Raw genomic sequence first — 20,463 nt, forward strand, 5'->3', positions numbered from 1 at the left:
CTTAAAACATGCAAGTACGCTAATATGCACAAGGTTGTGCGTGCTTCAAAAAAATTCACAGCCGTTACACCCGCTTTCCGATATGTAACACCCGCTACTCCTGCTTCCCGTTACACCTGTTACCGTTACGTTACGCTACCCGCTACCGCGATTTAAAACCATGATTGCAAGACCCATTGGATAGGATAATCATTCAAAAGACCAAAATACCCTTTAATTTTGAGCAAACCACTCTCCTTCTCTTCTTTTCCTCCAATTTCTCAGCAAGTAAATCTACAAGCCAAACCAATCAAAGCAATTCCAAGGAGTATGAAGATAAAGAGGAAATAATGAGTTGAAGTTGAAAGGTGATCAAGATTGCTTTTGTTGCTTCTCTATTTTGCCCTCAACGTCGAATCAAAGCTTCAAATCACCAGAAAAGAAGAGTCACTCTCCGAATTGCAGGTTCTGGTCTGGACGCAGAGCACGAATTCAACCGCACTGGTAGCAAGTTTTTATCATTCTTTTTTTTTTTTTTTTGCTAAGCAAGACAACAGAAGACACAAACAGCAACAACAACACACACACACTGCAGATCTAATAAACATTAAACAAAAACAGGAAAAACAGGGAACTCATTTGTAGCAAAACCTCACCGAGACAGCCTCTAAGAATCTTTGCAAATAACCAGGTGAATACTGAAAGGTAAGGATGATGCATGAAAACAAACTTCTTTGCTTAAATACCTTCAGGCAGCCGATGCCGCAGCATCATGAGCAGCCCATTGGCAGCATCAATGCCGAAAAGCATAAAGTCCCAAGCTGTCTGGCATGGAGCCTGCATGTTGGGGTACTGGGAGCCTGCTCTTGATATTCATCACCAAGGTTAAACTGCCCTGAGCAACAACATTTGTGTATAGGATGGTTCTACAGGAAGTTCTATCTGCTAAACCACCCCTAACCAACGGTAATGTGAGGGGAGAAGGCAGTGTTTGACTCCCTGAGAAAATCAGATCGATCCTACAATCAAAAAATGCCAGAGGATCTTCCGGAGTGGATGGACAGAGCATTGTGCGAGAATTATTCGGAAGATGCATCCATTGCATTAACCAATCTAGTGAAAGCCGGCGTAGAGAAAGACACGGTTTTAAATAGCAGTAGTGGGCATAACATAACAGTAACGGGCATAGCAGGACGCGGGAAAAGCGGATATTACATAATGGGAAGCCCGGTAAAGGCTGTGAATTTTTTTCAAGTGCACACAATCTAATTTATATTGGTATATTTGCATGTTCAGCTCTTAACTCTTCTTAAAAATTGTTTTATTGTATATTCAATATTGAATCCTTTTGTTCAAGTTACTAACATTGTTTAGTAAAGGGAATAAATTTTACATTTGTTTTAGACCAATATTGACAGACAAATTATATAAATACTTTTTCACCTTTTCACTAATCACATGTTTGATTTAATTATAAAACAAAATTCATCATAAACTCCACTAATCTACTAGGCACATAAGACATACAGATAATACAATAAATTAAACAAATTCTGTTATTTTATTTGTTAAAGTAACAAAAATCTAATAATTTTAGACTAACAAAATTGTGTAACTTGTAAACTACGCTTGAACACTATAATATATGCTCATAAAATTTATCTTTAAATAAAAATAATGTCCTAATAACTTGAACAAGATAAAAACTAGGAGAGAAAGGAAGGTTGAAGTTGAAAAATATATAAAAGAAAAATCAAATTATTATCAATATAAATATTTTTAACAAAATAGTGTCCATAATTATTAAGTAATGCATCTCTTGCAAATATTCAAAAAATCATTTTTGTATCGTTATCATCCTCGTTATAATTACTCCCCACCCACATGGTTTATCGAGAATAATTTAATAAAAGGGAAAAATGAGAAGTAAAAATAAAAAAATAAAAAAACTATTTTCTGCCTCAGCAGTCCTGTAGCGGTTATGTAACGGCTGTTACAAATGTGATTTTCTTCACACTAATTTAGCAGGGTCCAACAGTATCAGTGACCCAAAAAACTGTTACATAACAGCATTATGACCCTTCCAAGACCCACCACCAGAGAAATTATTGAGAAATTGTCATATTGGAGCGAGAATTTCCAGAAGTAGAGCACAGCTCAGTTTGTGAAAGGTTTTTTTTTTGTTGATCAGCAAAGTAATTAAAGGGCATTAAGAGGAACACCCCCCCCCCCCCCCAAAGAAAAAAGAAAAGAGAAAAAAATACAAAGAAAGTACAAAAAATAAGTTCAATGAACATCCCCTCACTGCAATTCTCGTAAACCACCAGTAAGCCAGCCAGCCCCATCATATAGAAAGAGGGCTAAGCTTAAGCTCCCCCTCTTGGCCTCTCTAATCCTGTTAGTGTGTTGCACCAAGCATGGGGTCAGGGTCCTTAGCCTAACCTAACAATCAAACCAAACACAACCTCAGTTTATATAGATTTCTTAAATTTCCTAGCTCTCTCCCCAAGCAGGTAAGCCTATTAAAGGCGCCTTCTATGTATTAGCTGTAGAAAGACTGAAAGTCTGGAATTGAGAAAGAGTGTTGGATATCAATCATGCATCAAGAAGCAACAGAGCCAACTCTAATCTGACAACTGTCAGCGCTTTTTGACAGGGTTCATGATTTAAACTCAAATCACTGCAGCTTCCAAACAAGGTTGTCTGTGAGCATCCACTAAAGCTTGTAGGGTTCGTGAGTTCCACTTAAATCACGTTGCCCAGCCTCTGCCGCTGCCTCCACCTCTATCATATGCATCCAGCACAACTGTTAAGAAATCTCTCTAATCTTAACTACCCTAACTTTAGTTCATCACTAGCGAAACAAGATACCTTTGAGCCAAATTAGAAACCAATCAACCTTTCACCTCAACAAGCCAGAGTATAGTGCGGGGGAAAAAGTGCAGCGACAGCTTTGTGCACTGCCCTGAAATCTTGGTTCGCACATCAACCCAGCCCTAGTCAAACCCAAAATAAATAAATAAAGACCTCCAAGTACACAGTACATTCATTGTAACATCCATGCTTCCAATTGCTGACATCCTCCCCAAATCCCCAGTATTCCTTGGAGTCTCTGCCTCTGAAGTCAACATCCCATCTACCTATATCAGATCTACTCCACAATGGTATCAGCAGCAACATCAATTGTTGTTGGCAGCAATGTCATGCTACCAAAACTGCATAGGCTTGAAGCAGGCAAAGAATAATACCAGGAACCACGTTGATCAAAGAAGCCAGCCCTAACTTTGTTCAAAGAAGCAACTTTAAGCAAATTCATTTTAGTCAATCAGACTGGACTGAACCAGAACTAGGATCTGAACCAGCCAAATGGGGAGAAATAGAAAAGGAAACAACAATGACAACAAGCCAAGCCTTGAGTCCCACTAGGTGGGGTCGGCTACGTAAATTCTTTTTCCGCCAATTTATGTGATCATGGGCAATTTCCTTCGACAAATTCAAGGCTATTAAATCTTCACTAACTCATTTCAAGTTATTTTACGTCTACCTCTACCCCTTTACTACCTCTCACAATAACTCACTCACTCTTCCCTACTAGAACACTATTTGGCCTATGTTATAGGAGCCCAAATCAAATGAGTTGTCTCTCCCTTATCTTATCTTCTACAAGAGCTATGCCCAACTTAATACGAATACGTTCGTTTCTTAGTTTATCTTTTAACGTTATACTCCTCATCCATCTTAGCATTCTTATCTCAACAACTTTTACTTTTTGGATATGTTGTTTCTTAATCACCCAACATTCCGATCCATATAGCATAGCTGGTCTTGCAGTAAACCTATATAACTTCCCTTTTAATTTTAAAAGCATTCTAGAATCACAGAGCATGTTTGAAGCACTTCTTCATTTTACCCAACATGCTTTAACTCAATGTATTACATCTTCAATTTATCCTTCAGCTTGCATAATAGATCCAAGGTATCGAAATCTACTAGTGCTATTGATTTCATCATCATTAAGTTTTAACTGTCTCCAATATTCCTCCTACTATGACTAAAATTACATTTCATATATTTTTTCTTATTTCTACTTGTCCTAAAGCCTCTAGATTCTAAAGCTTCTCTCCAAATTTCTAACTTAGATTATACTCCACACCTAGTTTCATCAATCAAGACACTATCATTTGCAAACAACATACACCACGGAACCTTATCCTTTGATACTCCTAGTAAGTTAATCTATCACTAGAGCAAAAAAAATAAGGGCTCAAAGCAGATCCTTGATGTACACCTATTGTGATTGGAAGTTCCCTAGTCTCTCCACCAATAGTCCTAACACTAGTCATTTCTACATCGAACATATCCTTACTGATATAAACAAAATAGGAAACAGAAATAGTAAAAAGAGAATTTGAGAAGTGTGATTTGCAGATGAACAAGCTTGATTCTATGCTATGCACTCTTATATCAATCCTTTGATCATAATAATTGTGAATTAGAAGAGAACCGATCCTTTCAGCCCCTAAGAGTTGAGAAAGAAGAGGCAATTGAGGACTAATGAAAGTGATGGGAAAAAATGGATGCCTCAAAATTGGAGCCCGAGCCCCGATGTTCTTTCATAATAAAATTCTACTTCATTATGAGACCAGAAACTTAAATTGGTCTCTTCGTTCTTTATCCTCAAGCCATTTAAAATTCAGGGTCAAATTCTTTCTAGTTGGGGGAGAAAAGAATACATTATTTCAGAAATTAAGCTGTGTGAGTGAGGGTATTTTTATCTTTAAGAATTTTATTATTAATATATAAGAAGGCAGACCTGGAGCTGTAGGACACTGCCATCTACTCCTTTCTCTTACTTTCTTCTTTTTTCTTCTCTTCTTCTCTTCTTTTCTTCTTTTCTCCTCCATCTCTAACTTTGCCATGGTATCAGAGCATTAGTCACCTTTAAATCTGATTTATCACAGCTGTTTCTTTAGATACTCTGTTTTTCGTTTTTACTCTTATCTTTCCCTGATTAATTCTCAAATCTGATTTTGTGGTTCGTCCGAGAGTCACTTAGGGACCCTTTTTCATTGTGGTTTAGCTGTGCAGCATCCTTGATAGGATGCTGTTTGTTTGTCATGGTTTGGTGATGTGAAGCAGTTATGCTCTGTTTTGTGTATACTGCCTGTGCTGTTCTGCTGTTATGGCTGGTGTTGGCATGATAAACTGTTTTAATTTTACATGTTCGTGATTGCTTGCTTGCTTGCTTGCAATCTTGTTTCAGTTGCGGGTGGTTTTGATTGGTGTTCAATGACTTTGCACCTTCTTCTAGTTGCTGCCAGCACAGTTCCTGCAGCTTCTGTGTTACCATGTAGTTTACTAAGTGCCTGTTGTGCATGTGTGTGCTGCATGATTCTCCATAATTGCTGCATTGTTCATTCAAGATTCCGGCGTGCACTGATTGTAGTGCATAGGGGGTGGTTTTGATGGCTTCCATAGAGAGAACTTTGGCTGATACTGTTAACATACAGATCACAGCCATAGAATTGGTTGGATCCTCCTACTACCTGTTGTGGTCTCAAGTAGTGCACGTATATATTAACGCAAAAGGGAAGTCCAAGAAATTGTTGCATTCTCTTCTGTCTTAAGACTCGAAAGATTATGAAGATTGGATGAAAGAAAATGATATATTGTTAGTGTGGTTGTGGAACAGCATGGAGCCATGAATTGCTGCAAATGTGATGTTTCACAGAACAGCCAAGGCTGTATGGGATGATCTTCATGAAAGCTTCTCTCACAATAAAATCAAACTCGTATTTTTGACCTATATTAAAAGTTATTCAAATATGACCAAGAAGGTAGGTCCATTAGTGAGTGTTATAGCACTTCGATGGGGATGTGGGAGGAAGTAAACATCTATCAACCAGTTAGTTCCAACATTAAGATGATTAAGAGACAAAGGGCAGAATTTTTGGCTGCCAAGTTTTTGTCTGGGTTGAGTTCTGAGCTTTAACCCATCCACGATCAGATTCTTGCTAGTGAATCCATACCATCCATGAATGAAGTATATGCCAGAATCCAATAGATCGCCAAAGATGGCTCTCAATCTTCTCCTCAAGCTTCTTTCCGTGGTAGTTCAGCCATGTTTAGCACCGCTGCCAACCGTAGTAAGGGAAGTGTTGGAGGACGAGGATGGGGTTTGGAAAGTAAGGGTAGTGTATTTGGACGAGGAGCCCACCATGGCGATCCTTGCATTTGCACACTGTGGTAAGAAAAATCATACTATTGATTGCTGTTGGGATATCCACAGGAAATCAACTCGGGCTAATAAGTTTGTTGCTAAGGGTAACTCTATTGTTGAAAGTTCAAGTGCACCTAGCCACTCCATTGGGGAGTTGAGTACATCTACTGTGCATTGAGAAGAGTATAACAATCTTGTCCGCATGGTTCAACAACTCCAAAATCATTCCTCTACATCTAATGCTACTGTGGCCCATTAGGCACAACTAGGCTTCTTGCCTCTTCATCCTCTTCAACCTAGGTTATTGATTCTGGTGCCTCTACTATATGACAGGCAGTCCTAATTTATTTTGGTCATTGTAACACACTACTTTACACTCTAAGGTTACTCTCGCTGATAGTTCAATAACACTAGTTTTCGATTGTGGCAATATTCTCTCGTTTCCTTCTATGCCTCTTTCCTCTATCTTATATGTGCCTAAATTTCCCTTGGACCTATTATCAGTTAGTCAACTAACAAAATCTCATAACTATTTTGTAACCTTCTTTCCTTCTCATTGTGTTATTCACGATCTCCGAACGAAGAAGAGGATTCATGAAGGGCTTGGGAAGGACAACTTGTACTATTTTGATGGTGGTGGTGGTAGATCCAATTCTTGTCATACCGCTTCCTCAATTTCTACTCATGGTGTTTCTTTTGATCAATGGCATGCTCGTTTGGGTCATCCATCCCTTCAAAAACTACAATTTCTTCCCATGTTAAAGTCTGTTTTTGTTTTGAGTGTACTACATGTCAATTCGCAAAGCATGTTAGGGCATATTTTCTATCTGAAATTGAGTCTCATAGTAAATCTTTGTTTTCACTTATTCATTTTAAGGTTTGGGATCTATGTAGTATCAATAATTCGACTGGTCATCAATATTTTGTGTCTTTTGTGGATGGTATTTTCGCATATGACCTAGATTTTTTTGTTAAAAGACAAATAAGAATTTTTGAATGTATTTACTCAATTCTAACAAGAAATAAGACCTCAATTTTGCATTGGTATTCAAATTTTTTAATTTGATAATGCACTTGAATAATTTCAAAATGAGCTTCAATTTTTTGCTTGGCAAAAGGAATTATTCATCACACGTCATGTATACATACCCCTTAGTAGAATGGAGTTGTTGAAAGGAAAAATAGACATTTACTTGACATAGCACGGTCTCTCGTCCTTCATATCCATGTTCTGAAAACTTTCTAGCTTGATTCTCTTCTTACAACTTGTTTTTTGCTCAATAAGATGCCCTCGAGTGTTCTAGGAAGACAAATACCCTTCTCCATCATGTATCCAAAAACATTTGTGTTCTTTGTCGTGCCTCGTGTCTTTGGTTGCACATGTTTTGCTCACATTCCACATATTGGACACAAAAAGTTCTCTCATACTATTAAATGTGTCATTGTCAGGTGCTCAAGAACTCAAAAAGGTTATAAATGTTACAATCCCCACACTTGCAAGAAATACACTAGTGCATATGTCACCTTTTTTGAAGGGATACCTTATTTCTCTAGTGTAGTGTCCTCCTTGGATGAATCTATTTTGAGTCCATCAATGATTTTTTATTCCCCTCATGTGTTGATCCTTCGATTCCTTCCGTTATCCCTATCCAAAAATCTCCAATTCCTCCATCGGATACAAACAAAGATAAAACAATTGAAGGTTTATGAACGACGGAAAGCAAGCACAAACACAACTACCACCATGCAGTTGCCTTTTTTTTCCCAGCACTATTTTGACTTCTTACTCAGGAGATCCATCTAGTGTGACTTAGATTTATTCATTGCTAACCAGAAAGGTACTTGAACACGTATATGGTCTTTATTGACTTATTTAATAGCTCATTATGTTTCAATTCTTCACCTTCCTAGTCCTATGTATTATTTTTCCTTGTTTGTTTCCTAGATTTCTATTCCTTCTTCACATGTTGAAGCACTTGCCAACCCTGGGTGGAAGCAGGCAATGGATGTAGAAACAGATGCTTTGACGACTCAAGGGACATGGGACTTGGTGGATCTTCCTCCTAGTAAGGAATTGGTTAGGTGTCGTTGGGTCTACACTATTAAAAATCTTCATGACAGCTCTACTGAAAGCAACTTAAAGTTCAATTGGTTGCCAAGGGGTACATTCAAACATATGATATTGATTATTTTGAGACCCCTCCTTTTGCTTGACTAAACTCTATTCGTGTGTTGATCTCGTTGGAAGTTAATTTTGATTGACCGTCGATAAGAATACTTTTTTATATGGAGATTTGCAGGAAGAGGTATACATGGACCAACCTCCTCAGTATGTTGCTCAGGGGGAGGATGGTAAAGTATGTAGGAGTATCCTTAAGCAAGGTCTTCAATTTTGATTTCAACTCAAATTTTGTAGCTCCAAAAAAGTACAGCAATTTTGATTTCAATTTGAAAAAAAAATAATGGAAATCAGTAGCAAAGCATGGAATTCTTTTATGAAATTTTAGAAATGGTTAATAGACGTAATAATATAAGTTTAAGGACTAATATATTACAAGTTAAATACATCTATGTTGTGTATGAGGTGGAAAACTTATAATATAATGTGCATCAAACATATTTGTAAGATAATGTGCATTAAACACATTCAGTTAATACAAATGAAATTCTTAAATAATTTAAATATTATTTATTATACAAAAAATGATAATGTAGACATGAATGATTGGATAAAATGTTGTTGTAAGTTTTATTTTTTCATATAATTTCAAAGCCCTCATAGTAATCTTTTTGCTTCAATAAAAACATAAAATAAATTAAGAGAGAAATTTCACTTCGCTTCTATATCTCTCATTTGAATTCCAAGGAAATTTCATTATATAGTTAAAACTTCAACAAGTTTCACTAAAATTTCGAGATTTCGATAAATTTCGGATGATATGATAAAATTTCAATGGAAATTATGTATAATAGAAATCGATTGCCATTTTGATTTCGAGGGTGATGGAAATTGGAATTTCAACAAAAAATTCGACAATTTCATGAAAATTTAAGACCATGCCCTCGACCTTGGTTTGATAAATTTAGTGTAGCAATCACTATTTTGGCTTCATCCAATGCTATTATGATCATTCAATGTTTGAGGCAGGTGTGGTACTTCTAATAATTTATGTTGATGGTATCATCTTTACTGGCAACGACCACAGCGAGATTGCAAATGTTAAGCAGTGGTTTCAAGCTACATTGCAAATTAAGGACTTGGGTACTCTGCGTTACTTTCTTACTATTGAGATCGTGCGGTGTATGAAAAGGTTGAGTCTATCTCGGGAAAAATATACCTTGGACTTGCTAATTGAGACTGATTTGTTAGGAGTTAAACCAATTGATACTCCTATGGATCCTAACATGAAGTTGTCTGGGAATGTTGGAATAGAATTTGAGAACAAGCATCAATATAGGCAGTTGGTTGGCAAGTTGATCTACTTTATTGTCACTAGATGTGACATATCTTTTGCAGTAGAGGTGGTGAGTTAGTTTATGGAAAATCCCACAGAATTTGAGAACAAGCGTCAATATAGGCAGTTGGTTGGCAAGTTGATCTACTTGATTGTCACTAGACGTGACATATCTTTTGCAGTAGAGGTTGTGAGTCAGCTTATGGAAAATCCCAAACTACATTGGGATGTTTGTTTGTAGGATTTCACGGTATCTTAAAGGCTCTCCCAGCAATGGTTTGATATATAAATGTAATAAAAATAGTGAGAACATAGGATACTCTGATGCAAATTGGATTGGATCTGTTGATGATCGAAGGTCTACTACTGGATGTTGTACAAGCAAAAAAAACAAACTATTGTAGCTAGATCTAGTACTAAGCATAATACGGAGCCATGGCTCATACTGCGGGTGAGCTTATGTGGCTAAAATCTCTTATGTCAGAGATGAAATTGTTGCTAACAAAGCCAATGGATATGTTCTATGATAATCAAGATGCCATTAATATTGCTAGCAATCTAGTAACTATACAAAAATGTGTTAATTGACCTTTATCTTACACTTTATAGGTTCTATAGTCACCACTAACCTTTTTTTTTATTTAGGTGTGGTTAAGTTCACCTAATTACTATCCATTGATTCGTCTCTAGTTAATCCTGGGGCCCAAGAAATCGATAGTTTGTAGTCTACATACTAGAGTTGAACTCAAGAGTTCAATTATGTGAGAGAAAGGTACTAGCACCTCCTACACACCCGTCCTTTCGAACGGTACCAATTGAGCCACATATAATCACCAACACCCCAATTGTCCTTTATTTTAATTTGATTTACCTTTTCTTTTAATATAGTTCCACTTTACATTCCCATAGTATTCTGATTTGGAACATAAAGCTTCCCGCACCTCAAGAAAACCAATAGGGAGGGCTATTGTGTCCCCCTATGGCATCCATCGTTGAGTTCATTAATTGTAGTTCCTTTGCTTTCACTCATTTCAATTCATTCACATCAAACAAAGTTCCAATGTTGTCTTGTTGCAAAACCAAACTTACCATATAACGCATACTGCAGAAGCAACATGAAAGGAATTAAACATGCATATTATTCAATCAAATAAGGCCAAGGCCTCCTCTCACGTGAATCAAGTGGAGCTCGTCATCAACCCCAACATCCTATGCTCACTAAATGAGAACAAACCACACATGATTCAAATAGCAAGGCTATACCTATCTTGTAAAACCCCTTTTATCGTCGTATTTTCAATATTTGAATCCAATCTAAGGCACAACAAGTTCCAAAACACTCCAAAAACTCTAAAAACTCACTAGGAATTGGCTAAAATTTTTTGGTATTTTATGAAAATTTTCTGCAATTTTTTGAATTTTTAAACAATTTGCAATGATTAAAAATAAATAAATAAAAACAATAAAATAAAGAAATGAACCAAAAATGAAAAAAAAAAACAAAATTCTATAGGTCCTAGCAAAATTTAAAAAGATTCTAGATGTTTTATTTAAAAAAAAAGATCATTTTTAAAAAATTAAACAAAACATGTTTTAAATTAAAATATTCAAATAAATGGAAAATAAAAATAAATATAGAATAAATTAAAAAATTATATGAAAATTGTTCTAAAATTAAAAAATTTTATTTTTTCAATTTTTTAGGCCATTTTTCTCAAAAAGAAGTTATTTTGAAAACTAAAAATAGGATAAATATGAAATAAATAAAATTAAAATTAAAGAAATGTCAATAGGTTTGCATGGTCCGACCAATCGGTTCAACCATCTAAAAGAATCACGTGGGGGGCACGTGCATGCCCCCCCCCCCCCCTGGCGCTACAATACATCATCTTCCTTACAACAGCTATCCATCGAAACCCTAGCATTACGGTCCTCTGCCGCCGCCACCCTGGGCTCCGTTGACCGCCACCACAACCACCTTCATGACCGTCCCCCACAGGCAACCACTGCTGGCACCACCTGTCCCCGGAACTCCCACTGCTCTCTCTCTCTCTCTCTCTCTGAGACCTTGCTGCCACCCTGGGCTCAGCCGACTGCCGCCACAGCCACCTTCGTGACCGTACTCCACCAGTAACCTTTGCAGGTCACTCCCTCTGCTCTCTCTCTCTCTCCCTCTCTCTCTCTCTCTTCCTTTCTTTGGGACCTTGCTTTTTTACTGTTAGTGGCTATGTCAAATGAGCAGATACAAGCTATCATGGTGGTCGAGGTTCACCGTAAGGCAGCCATTAATGGCTGCTTCTACTCTTGCTTTGGTTTTCTTTCCTTTTTCTTATCTCTCTCTTCCACTCAACTGATTTCAATTGGCGACCACAGCACCAACTTTGGTAAACAAAGACAAATAAAGAATTAGAGCACAAGGCTAATACCCACAACCTGTATATACTCATCATGTGTACCCAACTTTGAGAGAGTTCAGGAAACAAGCACATGCAAAGCACTTTGTGTTCAACATGTATTCAAGAACAAAGTGCATTATACCTTAAGAAGTCTAAGAGTAGGCTGTTCCCTTTCTACATTGGAGCGTGCACTCCTCTTCAAATAATGTGTGCCTCCTTGTTGAGGCTCCTCGCTTAATGCGTTGAACATAGCCTCCATCTTCCCTCAACGAGTAGCCCCTTCTTATCCTAATAAGCCTTAGCTACCCTTTTATAGAGAAAAGGGAGCTAAAGTTTTGACCTAGTTACCTTTTTACCAAAATACCATTTTACATGAAAAGATAGTTATCCTTATCCTAGCGAAGGTTTTTGGGCAACACCCAAGGCTTATCCCCCATTAAAACTCCTACTAAAACAAGGATAACACCTTATTTAACTAAAAAGAACCTCAAAAAAAAAATTGAGGCTCCAAAGTATTTCAGATGCACAATTTGCACACTGAAACACTGGAAGGGAAAGCAAAAGTCTAAATAACTGTTCTTGATTCAAATTCGCTCTCTGATTGCCCAATTAACTCCAAATTAACCAGATATTGGTTGAATTGACCTTGGACAAATGGGGTGTCAACAAAATTTATACATCTCCAATTTGAGGGGGAGTGCTAGAAGAGTATAGGTTATTTCAGCAATTAGGTTGTGTGAGTAGGGGTTTTTTTGTCCTTATGAATTTTATTATTATAAATATATAAGAAGGTAGACCTGGAGCTGTACAGTACTTAACTCTCTAGGATACAGTCGCCACCTCCTTTCTCTTACTTTCTTCTTCTTTTCTCTTCTCTTCTCTTCTTTTCTTATTCTCTCCTCTATCTCTAACTTTACAACAAATGTAAAAGAAAGACTGATCTTCAAAATAAGGTGAATTCATGGAATCACGCCATATGTAAACTCACCCCAGAACACTGTCCTCAAACTGAACAAAACATACAAGAACACAGGATCTAATAAACCAATAGATGACATACAAGAGACCAAGGAAGCAAAACTGAATTCATGTACTTAAAATAACTTTAAAGTGAAAACAAAAAAGAGCATGATTTCTAAAAGCATAAACACAAGCAAGGAACATAGTTTCACACTGGGCAAAGCAAAACTATCACCAAAGATACTGGGATCTAAGCAATGTGATAATTTATCATACGCAGGTTACACAACTTTAGAGTCTACGCAAGTCATATGCATTTGCAAAATGGTATTATAACCTAAAAAGAAAACTCAGGACCAGGAAAAATAAATAAAAAAACAAACAAACAAACAAAAATGGAACATTTAGATTTGGACACTAAGAGATTACCATGATGATCCAGAACATAAAACAACCCAAAGGAAGTTCCAACAAGAATGTCTAGATTCCCATCGCCGTCCAAATCAACAACAGTTGGAGAAGAATATACATAGGCATGGAAATTTCCTTTATCTGTACTTAAATCCAAGGGTGTAGTCCACTTAACTTGTCTGGTATCAAGATTGAAAACAACAATGGAACCAGCTACATATTTTCCCACATCAATATCACCCAGTTCCTTTGAATGCTCTGGGTTGTCATAGTACCTGTGAGCTTATAAGGTGGCAAATTGCTTACAGATCAGTAAAAATTAAAGGCAGCAGAAAAAAAATCAAATTTTAAATTGAAACGACTACAGCTATTTGCTTATTGAAAATGATGATGCAAATTATTAAATATTTTCTTAAAATTAATATACTGGACCCAACCTTAAGCCCAAACTGACCAATAGTTTCGGCTGAAATTTAGAAACAGGGGTTGGGCTTGGTCAACTGGAACAAAACTGCATGAGCTAATGTAAATTTATTATATTTTATACTGTACAATGTAGTGATTCTTTAGCATGGGATATAAAATAATAACATAGCAATAAGGCGACCCACACTTCAAAGAATATCGTTCTTGGCAATCAGAAAACACATTGACTGATTGTGCACAGAAAAAGGATGAGGATGCTAAATAGAGAAGTTGCAAGACAAAACAATATAATCTGAGATGGAAATAGAGATACCACAATTATTCCTCACAAATTTGAAAAATACTTACTAATTTCTCACAGCTATTATAAAATTTACATAGAGGGCATTCTGGTAGAAATTTAAACAAGAAAAATAAAAAGGTAAGAAATAGAGCATGGATAACTATTCCACCCAAACTAACCATATTGATTGAGCCAAACAAAAATAGAGGTTAGTTGGAGCACCTTAAACCCAAGGCAGGGAATGGTTACGCAGCTGCAATCCTTACCCTGAATAGCAACTTGATAACTTGCTGTTTAGCCTCCGAAGATTGCTTGGCCAGTAAAGTTGTTTACATTGGGAGAGAAACAGATGCCTTGGTGAGTTTTTTGCAAGAATGCCCTAGGAGGTGTGATATGGAATGCCTCCTGATAAGGGCCAATGGTCAGGAGCCACAAAGCTTTATAAGTTTCTTGACAGCTTGCTTGGAACATTCTCAACAATGCAAAGAGAGGATGAGGTGAAATGGAAAATCTTGAAGAGAGACTGTTCTGACATCATGTCTTTCCAGATAATGACGGAGGCAATAGAACTGATTGCTGATTTTTGGCCTATTAGTTTGGTTACTAGTGCGTATAGGATTATTACAAAGGTGTTTGCAAGCAGGCTGAGTTCAATTATAGAGATACAATTGCTCAGGCTCAAAGTGCTTTTGTGAGGGGAAGGAAAATTGTGGACGCCATTTTAGTGGCTAATGAGGTTGTGAGTAAAGGGAAAAGGGTTAGTTTAAGGTTTTGGAGAGGAAAGGCCCTTGGTTATAGGTGGAGGACTTGGATGAGGAGCCGATTGTTTAACGCTTCATTCTCTATTATTATCAATGGGAGTCTAAATCTGGTTTAAGGCTTCAAGATGTCTGGCAAGATGATTTGTTGTCCCCATTCTTGTTTGTCATGGTAGTTAACTGTTTGAGTAGAATGGTATGGCGATTGATAGAGGGCTCATGAGAGGTATTGGGGTGGCTAATGAGAGGGTCATAGTGTCTCATCATCAGTTCTATATGACACTATTTTTTTATTAGTGGATCACAAAGAATCTTTTTTAAATGTGCTAACCATTTTATAGTTTTTTTGAGTATGTTTCAGTGTTAAAAGTTAATTTAAGGAAAAGTGGGATCATATCAATTTGGGTGTGGATATATCTTTGGAGTTGGCTTCTTCAATGGATTTTGTTACATTAAATTGGACTTCGATGTATTTATAGGCTCCTTTGGGTGGTAATCCCAGGACGGTGTGTTTTTTTGGGCTCTTGTAGTAGACGGGTGGAAAGATGCTCTTTTTCCTCTAGGCAGTTGTGTCACACTTATTCATTCTAGTCATCTAGCGTCCCAAATTATTTTTTGTTCATTTTTAAAGCTCTTGTTTGGATGGCTAGGTCTATAGAGAAAATAATGAAAGGCTTTCTTTGGTGCAGGTAAGGGAGAGGAAGAACCATGGCTAGGCGATAAGTGGCGTAGGTATAAAAAGGAAGGAGTGCTGAGTCTAGGTAATTTGGTGTTGAAAAATATTCCCTAGATAAGTAAATGGTTGTGGAGTGATGTAGGACAAGAAGCAAGACCTTGGGAAGACCCTTGTTAAAGAAGAATTGGGTCAAGGGATTGTTGGATTTAGTTAGCAGTTAACCGTGTGTTTAATGACTAGGATTATTTGTATTTGGGGGCTTGTTTGTAATATTTGTGTATATTAGGGTTATGTTTGTAATTTCATGTTTTTTTAGAGTTGTATGTGTTGATTCATGTTTAGAGGGCTATCTTATAAATAGTGCGTGAAAGCCATGTTTTTTTTTCCCAGTAAAAAAGTATATATTAAAAGGGAATCAAGGGGATGCCTTTGCTACAAAATACTGAAGTACAAGAAATCAAGCACCCTGAAGGGTGTCACAAAAATCAAAATTACATTAAACTCATTTTCCAACTCTGCTCTTTGTTGAACTTAAGTGTCGAGATTGAATTTTTGAAAACTCTTCTGTTCCTCTCTTTTCCTGTGTTGCCCGTGTTCCTCTCCAGGCCCAGAGCTCCCCTCCAAAAGAGCTAACAGTAACTCACCTTTCTCTGATAAGAGTCAAAGCCACATTCAAGATTTTTAGTTCAAGGGCAATGGAGAAGGTATGGTCTACTGATTCAGCCTCAACCATGCAAAGGGTGCATCTATTGTCAATGGAGAACCCCCTTCTCTGCAAGTTGTACAGTGTCAAGATCTTGCCATGAGCTGCTTCCCAGTTAAAAAAAATGCAACCTTATTTGGGGCAGCTGTTTTCCATAATTGAGACCAAGGGGATTTAATGTCGATTAACTCTTGGATAGAAAGTTTCTTGTAAAAAGATCTAACAATGAAGACCCCCTTCTTGTCCAAGGACTAAACAGGAAGGTCATGAGTATTTTGAGACTTGATCTTGTAAAGATGACAGTAGAAATCCGTCAGCTGGTGAAGTTCCCAATCTTACACATTTTTATGAAAAGGAGTATTCCATAAAACCCCTGAATAGATGCTTGAAGGTGCTGACTAATGCAAGCATCTCTATCATAAGCTATTTTAAAGATGGCTGGAAATGAGACACTGAGAGCCTCCGAATAAATCCACATCATCCTGCAACTCCACACACTGCGATACCATATAACAAGGATGCCTCAAGCGTTACCCACAGCACCAAGGGAAACCCATCCGCAGGTCTCCTGTCCCCAGAGATATCTGACTAGAAGGAGATCCATATTTTTCCACTTTGGTCCCCTGTAAGTAAACAATGTCACTTCCCCAAACCTGGAGAAAGGACCTTATCACACTTCTTTTAGGTTGTGCGTTCAGCCCCTCGTGTTCCAAGAGATGATTTTCCTCAACATTATTTAACCATGCAACCCCAGCTGCTGCTTGCCTCCTCCAAGTGTGTGAAAGCCATGTAGAAGTAGATTGATGATTTTGAATTGAGGAGTTAAAATGAGATTTCCCCCCTTGTATCTCCCCTCTCCTCTCTTCCCTCTTTCTCATTCTTCTTCTTCCCCTCTATCTCTCCTACTTTTCCATAGCTGCAGATCCTTGATGCTGCCCCTGCATCATTTGGTGAAGTAGGACAAGAAGCAAGATCTTGGGAAGATCCTTGTTGAATAATAATTAAGAAGAATTGGGTCAAGGGATTGCTGGGTTTAGTTACTAGTTAGTTGTGTGTTTAGTTTAATTTTAGTATAGGATTGTGTATTTGGGGTCTTATTTGTACTATTTGGTGTATTTTAGGGGTATGCTTGTACCTTCATGCTGGTTTAGGGGTGTGTGTGTGTAATTTCATGTGTAGAGGCTTTCTTATAATTTTGAAAGCCATGTAGAAGCTGGTTGTGGAATTTTAACTGAGAAAGTGAACGTGTGTTTCCCCCTTGTATCTCCTCTCTTCCCTCTTCCTTCTTCCCCTTTCCTCCCTTCTATCTCTCATGCCTGCAGATTATTGATGCCCTGCATCATTTGGTATCAGGGCCCAAATACAATCTCCATTTTTTCATTTCAATTCTCTTTCCCCTTCACTCTTCTTCTCCCCCCCTCTTCTTCTCTTCTTCCTTCTCTCCTCTGTTCTGTAACTTCTCTCTCCCTCACCAATGCTTCTTCTTCTTCCTCCCTTATTCTCATCCTCTACTTCTCTCCCTGTTTCTGATCTCCTGTACTTGTCCTATTCTCCAGAAAATGCTAGAACCAAAACTTCTCCTTTGCAGGAAAAGCCTAAGACTGGTGATCTGTGACCGTAACTTCGATAGAAATTCCAGTCATGTCTCATTTTTTTTCAAACACCCCATTCCTTGAAGATTTTCACAACACCCTCCACACCATCTTAATCAGAACCACCCAGACCCCTTCCCATAAAATTTCATCACTGTCTGATCAGCGGAGGGCCCCCATGCGCCAGCATAACATTCTCCAGCTGTAGGCCTTCCAGAATCCCTAGTTTCATGTTTTTTTTCTCTCATCACACCACCACCACAGCTTTAATCCCCACCCCCAGATCTATATTTTCCTGAAATTTTATGACAGAAGAGCCCTGCCGATGGCCCACACACCCGCCACAGGAGTGAGGGAGTTGCTGAACGCCCCCTGTATTTTCCAAACCCATAAGAAATTGCTCCAGCCATGATATTTTGGGCTATCTCCATGATATTTTTATCTGCAGTATAATATTTTGGTCCCTGATACAACATGTTGCAGTGCGATAATTTGACACGAAACGCTAGAAATTGTCACCACCAGCATCAAAAATCAGGTTCAGTTGCTCCAGTTTGTAGTTTTTTAAGTGAATTTGTTTCATTTCTACGTGATACTCAAGATTAAGTGACTTCGAGATAAGTCTTGAAAATTGAGAGTCAACTTGTGGGTTTTACATGAATAGATTGAAAATTGTGGTCAAATGGTATTATGGACTTTTGGCGATATATAGTTGCAGTGTATATATGTACAAATCCAACAAAACGAACAAATTATTGGAAAAAGGAATAGCATTTATAATACTTTGGGCATAATTCCAAACTTTTTCACACCTTTCTCAACTGTGGAGGAAATATTTGCAAAATCATCATTGATGAAAGATGCCCTATGAGAATGTGGTTTCAAGAAATGGAGTCACTCATATGCAACTTCATACAGAACCTCACCCAAAACCTTATGAGATATCTTGGTTTGATAACTCTAATATACATGTTTGTGAAAGATGTTTGGTTCCTATCCAGATGAGTGACTATTTTGATACTGTTTGGTGTGATATCATACCCATGAATATTGGCCATGTACTCCTTGCTAAGATGATTTGGGTGTGACTCAAGGATTTGAGAACACACGTCTTCCACTATAATGTTAAGAAGATAATTTTGAAGCCCATTCTGCCAACCAACCAAGACAGAACCTGCCAGAGTTACTCAACTTGAAGACACTACAAAGCAAGGAAATGAATGTGTTTGGAGACGTTTGAAGTCCTTCAGACATTCCTATTGTTGCGTTTGTCATTCCCGATGTGTTTATTGATGCCAACTCTCAATTCAAGTCTATAATGCTGCCAAAGGACCATGGTTTCTTGCATCACTCAAGTGTTGGCTTTCAAATAGTCCAAATTCGCTTCTTACTTCTGATCCTCAACATTTCAGAATTCGAGGCAGAATATTTTCTAATTGGGGGAGATTAGATGTACGACAAGAAGAAAGACCTTGGGAAGATCCTTGTAAGAGAATAATTAAGAAGAATTGGATTGAGGGATTGTTGGGTTCAGTCAGCAGTTAATTGTGCGTTTAATTAAAGTAGTATGTGATTACAAGTATTTTGGAGACTTGTTTGTATTTTAGGGGTTTGTTTGTAATTTCATGTTGTTTAGGGGTATATGTGTAATTTCATGTGTAGAGGCCTTCTTATAACTAGCGTTTGAAACCCATGTAGAAGTTGGTTGTTGAATTTGAATTGAGAAAGTGAATGAATGTTAGAGAATAATTAAGAGGAATTGGGTTGAGGGATTGTTGGGTTCAATTCGTAGTTAATTGTGTGTTTAGTTTTATTTTGGCGGTTTGTGTGTATTTTAGGGATGTTTTATAATTTTCAGTTGTTTAGGGGTATATGTGTAATTTCATGTGTAGAGGCTTTCTTATAAATAGCATTTGAAACCCATGTAGACGTTGGTTGTTGAATTTGAATCGAGAAAGTAACCAGGTGTTCCCCTTGCATCTCCTCTCCTCCCTTTTCCTTCCCATTTCCACCCTTCTATCTCTCATGATTGCAGATCATTGATGCTGCCCTGCATCAATATGGTTCTGACTCTTCTAATATACTTAGGGATTTATCATATGTTCATCCATCTCCCCACTGGAAGGGTTGGAGAGGGTCTCTATTTTTTAGGCCAATGGATTGGTTAATAAACGACAGCGTAAGGATGGAATTCTGCCTGCCACAGTGGAGATGTCTAGGAAGGGTCTAGAAGCTCAGCAATTAATGGAAAATATGGGTTTAAACCTGTCTGATCCTGGAGGAAATGAAGTGCATGTTGGTGGTGGTAATAGTAATTAAAAGAAGGGCCAAATGGAAATAGATAATTTCAAGTGCTCGGGGAACTACGATGGAAAAGGACTAAAGAGGGGTTTTCTTGGTTAATTATTGTTTAAATTTTTTAGGCCACTATTTTTGTGTTCTTTCTTTTTACTTTGATTTTTAATTTTTTAGAGGACTTCCTGTCCCCACTTAAATTGTAATTTCTCTTTTTCTCCGTCTAATACAACAACAACAAGCCTTAAGTCCCACTAGGTGGGGTCGGCAACATGAATCCTTTTTTGCCAGTTCACCCGATTGAGAGCA

General features: G+C 37.6%; 1 protein-coding gene across 1 annotated transcript in view; it reads right to left on the minus strand.

Annotated features, from left to right (window-relative positions):
- The window catches only part of LOC131167635 (protein DEFECTIVE IN EXINE FORMATION 1), a 69,374-nt gene that overhangs the window by 14,221 nt on the left and 34,690 nt on the right, over window positions 1-20,463 (minus strand). The window contains exon 9 of the mRNA XM_058126429.1: window positions 13,440-13,696. Within this exon, the coding sequence (XP_057982412.1) occupies window positions 13,440-13,696 (257 nt within the window). The remainder of the gene's footprint in view (window positions 1-13,439; window positions 13,697-20,463) is intronic.

This window comes from Malania oleifera, chromosome 11 (genome assembly GCF_029873635.1).
Source record: "Malania oleifera isolate guangnan ecotype guangnan chromosome 11, ASM2987363v1, whole genome shotgun sequence".
Classification (NCBI taxonomy): Eukaryota; Viridiplantae; Streptophyta; class Magnoliopsida; order Santalales; family Ximeniaceae; genus Malania; species Malania oleifera.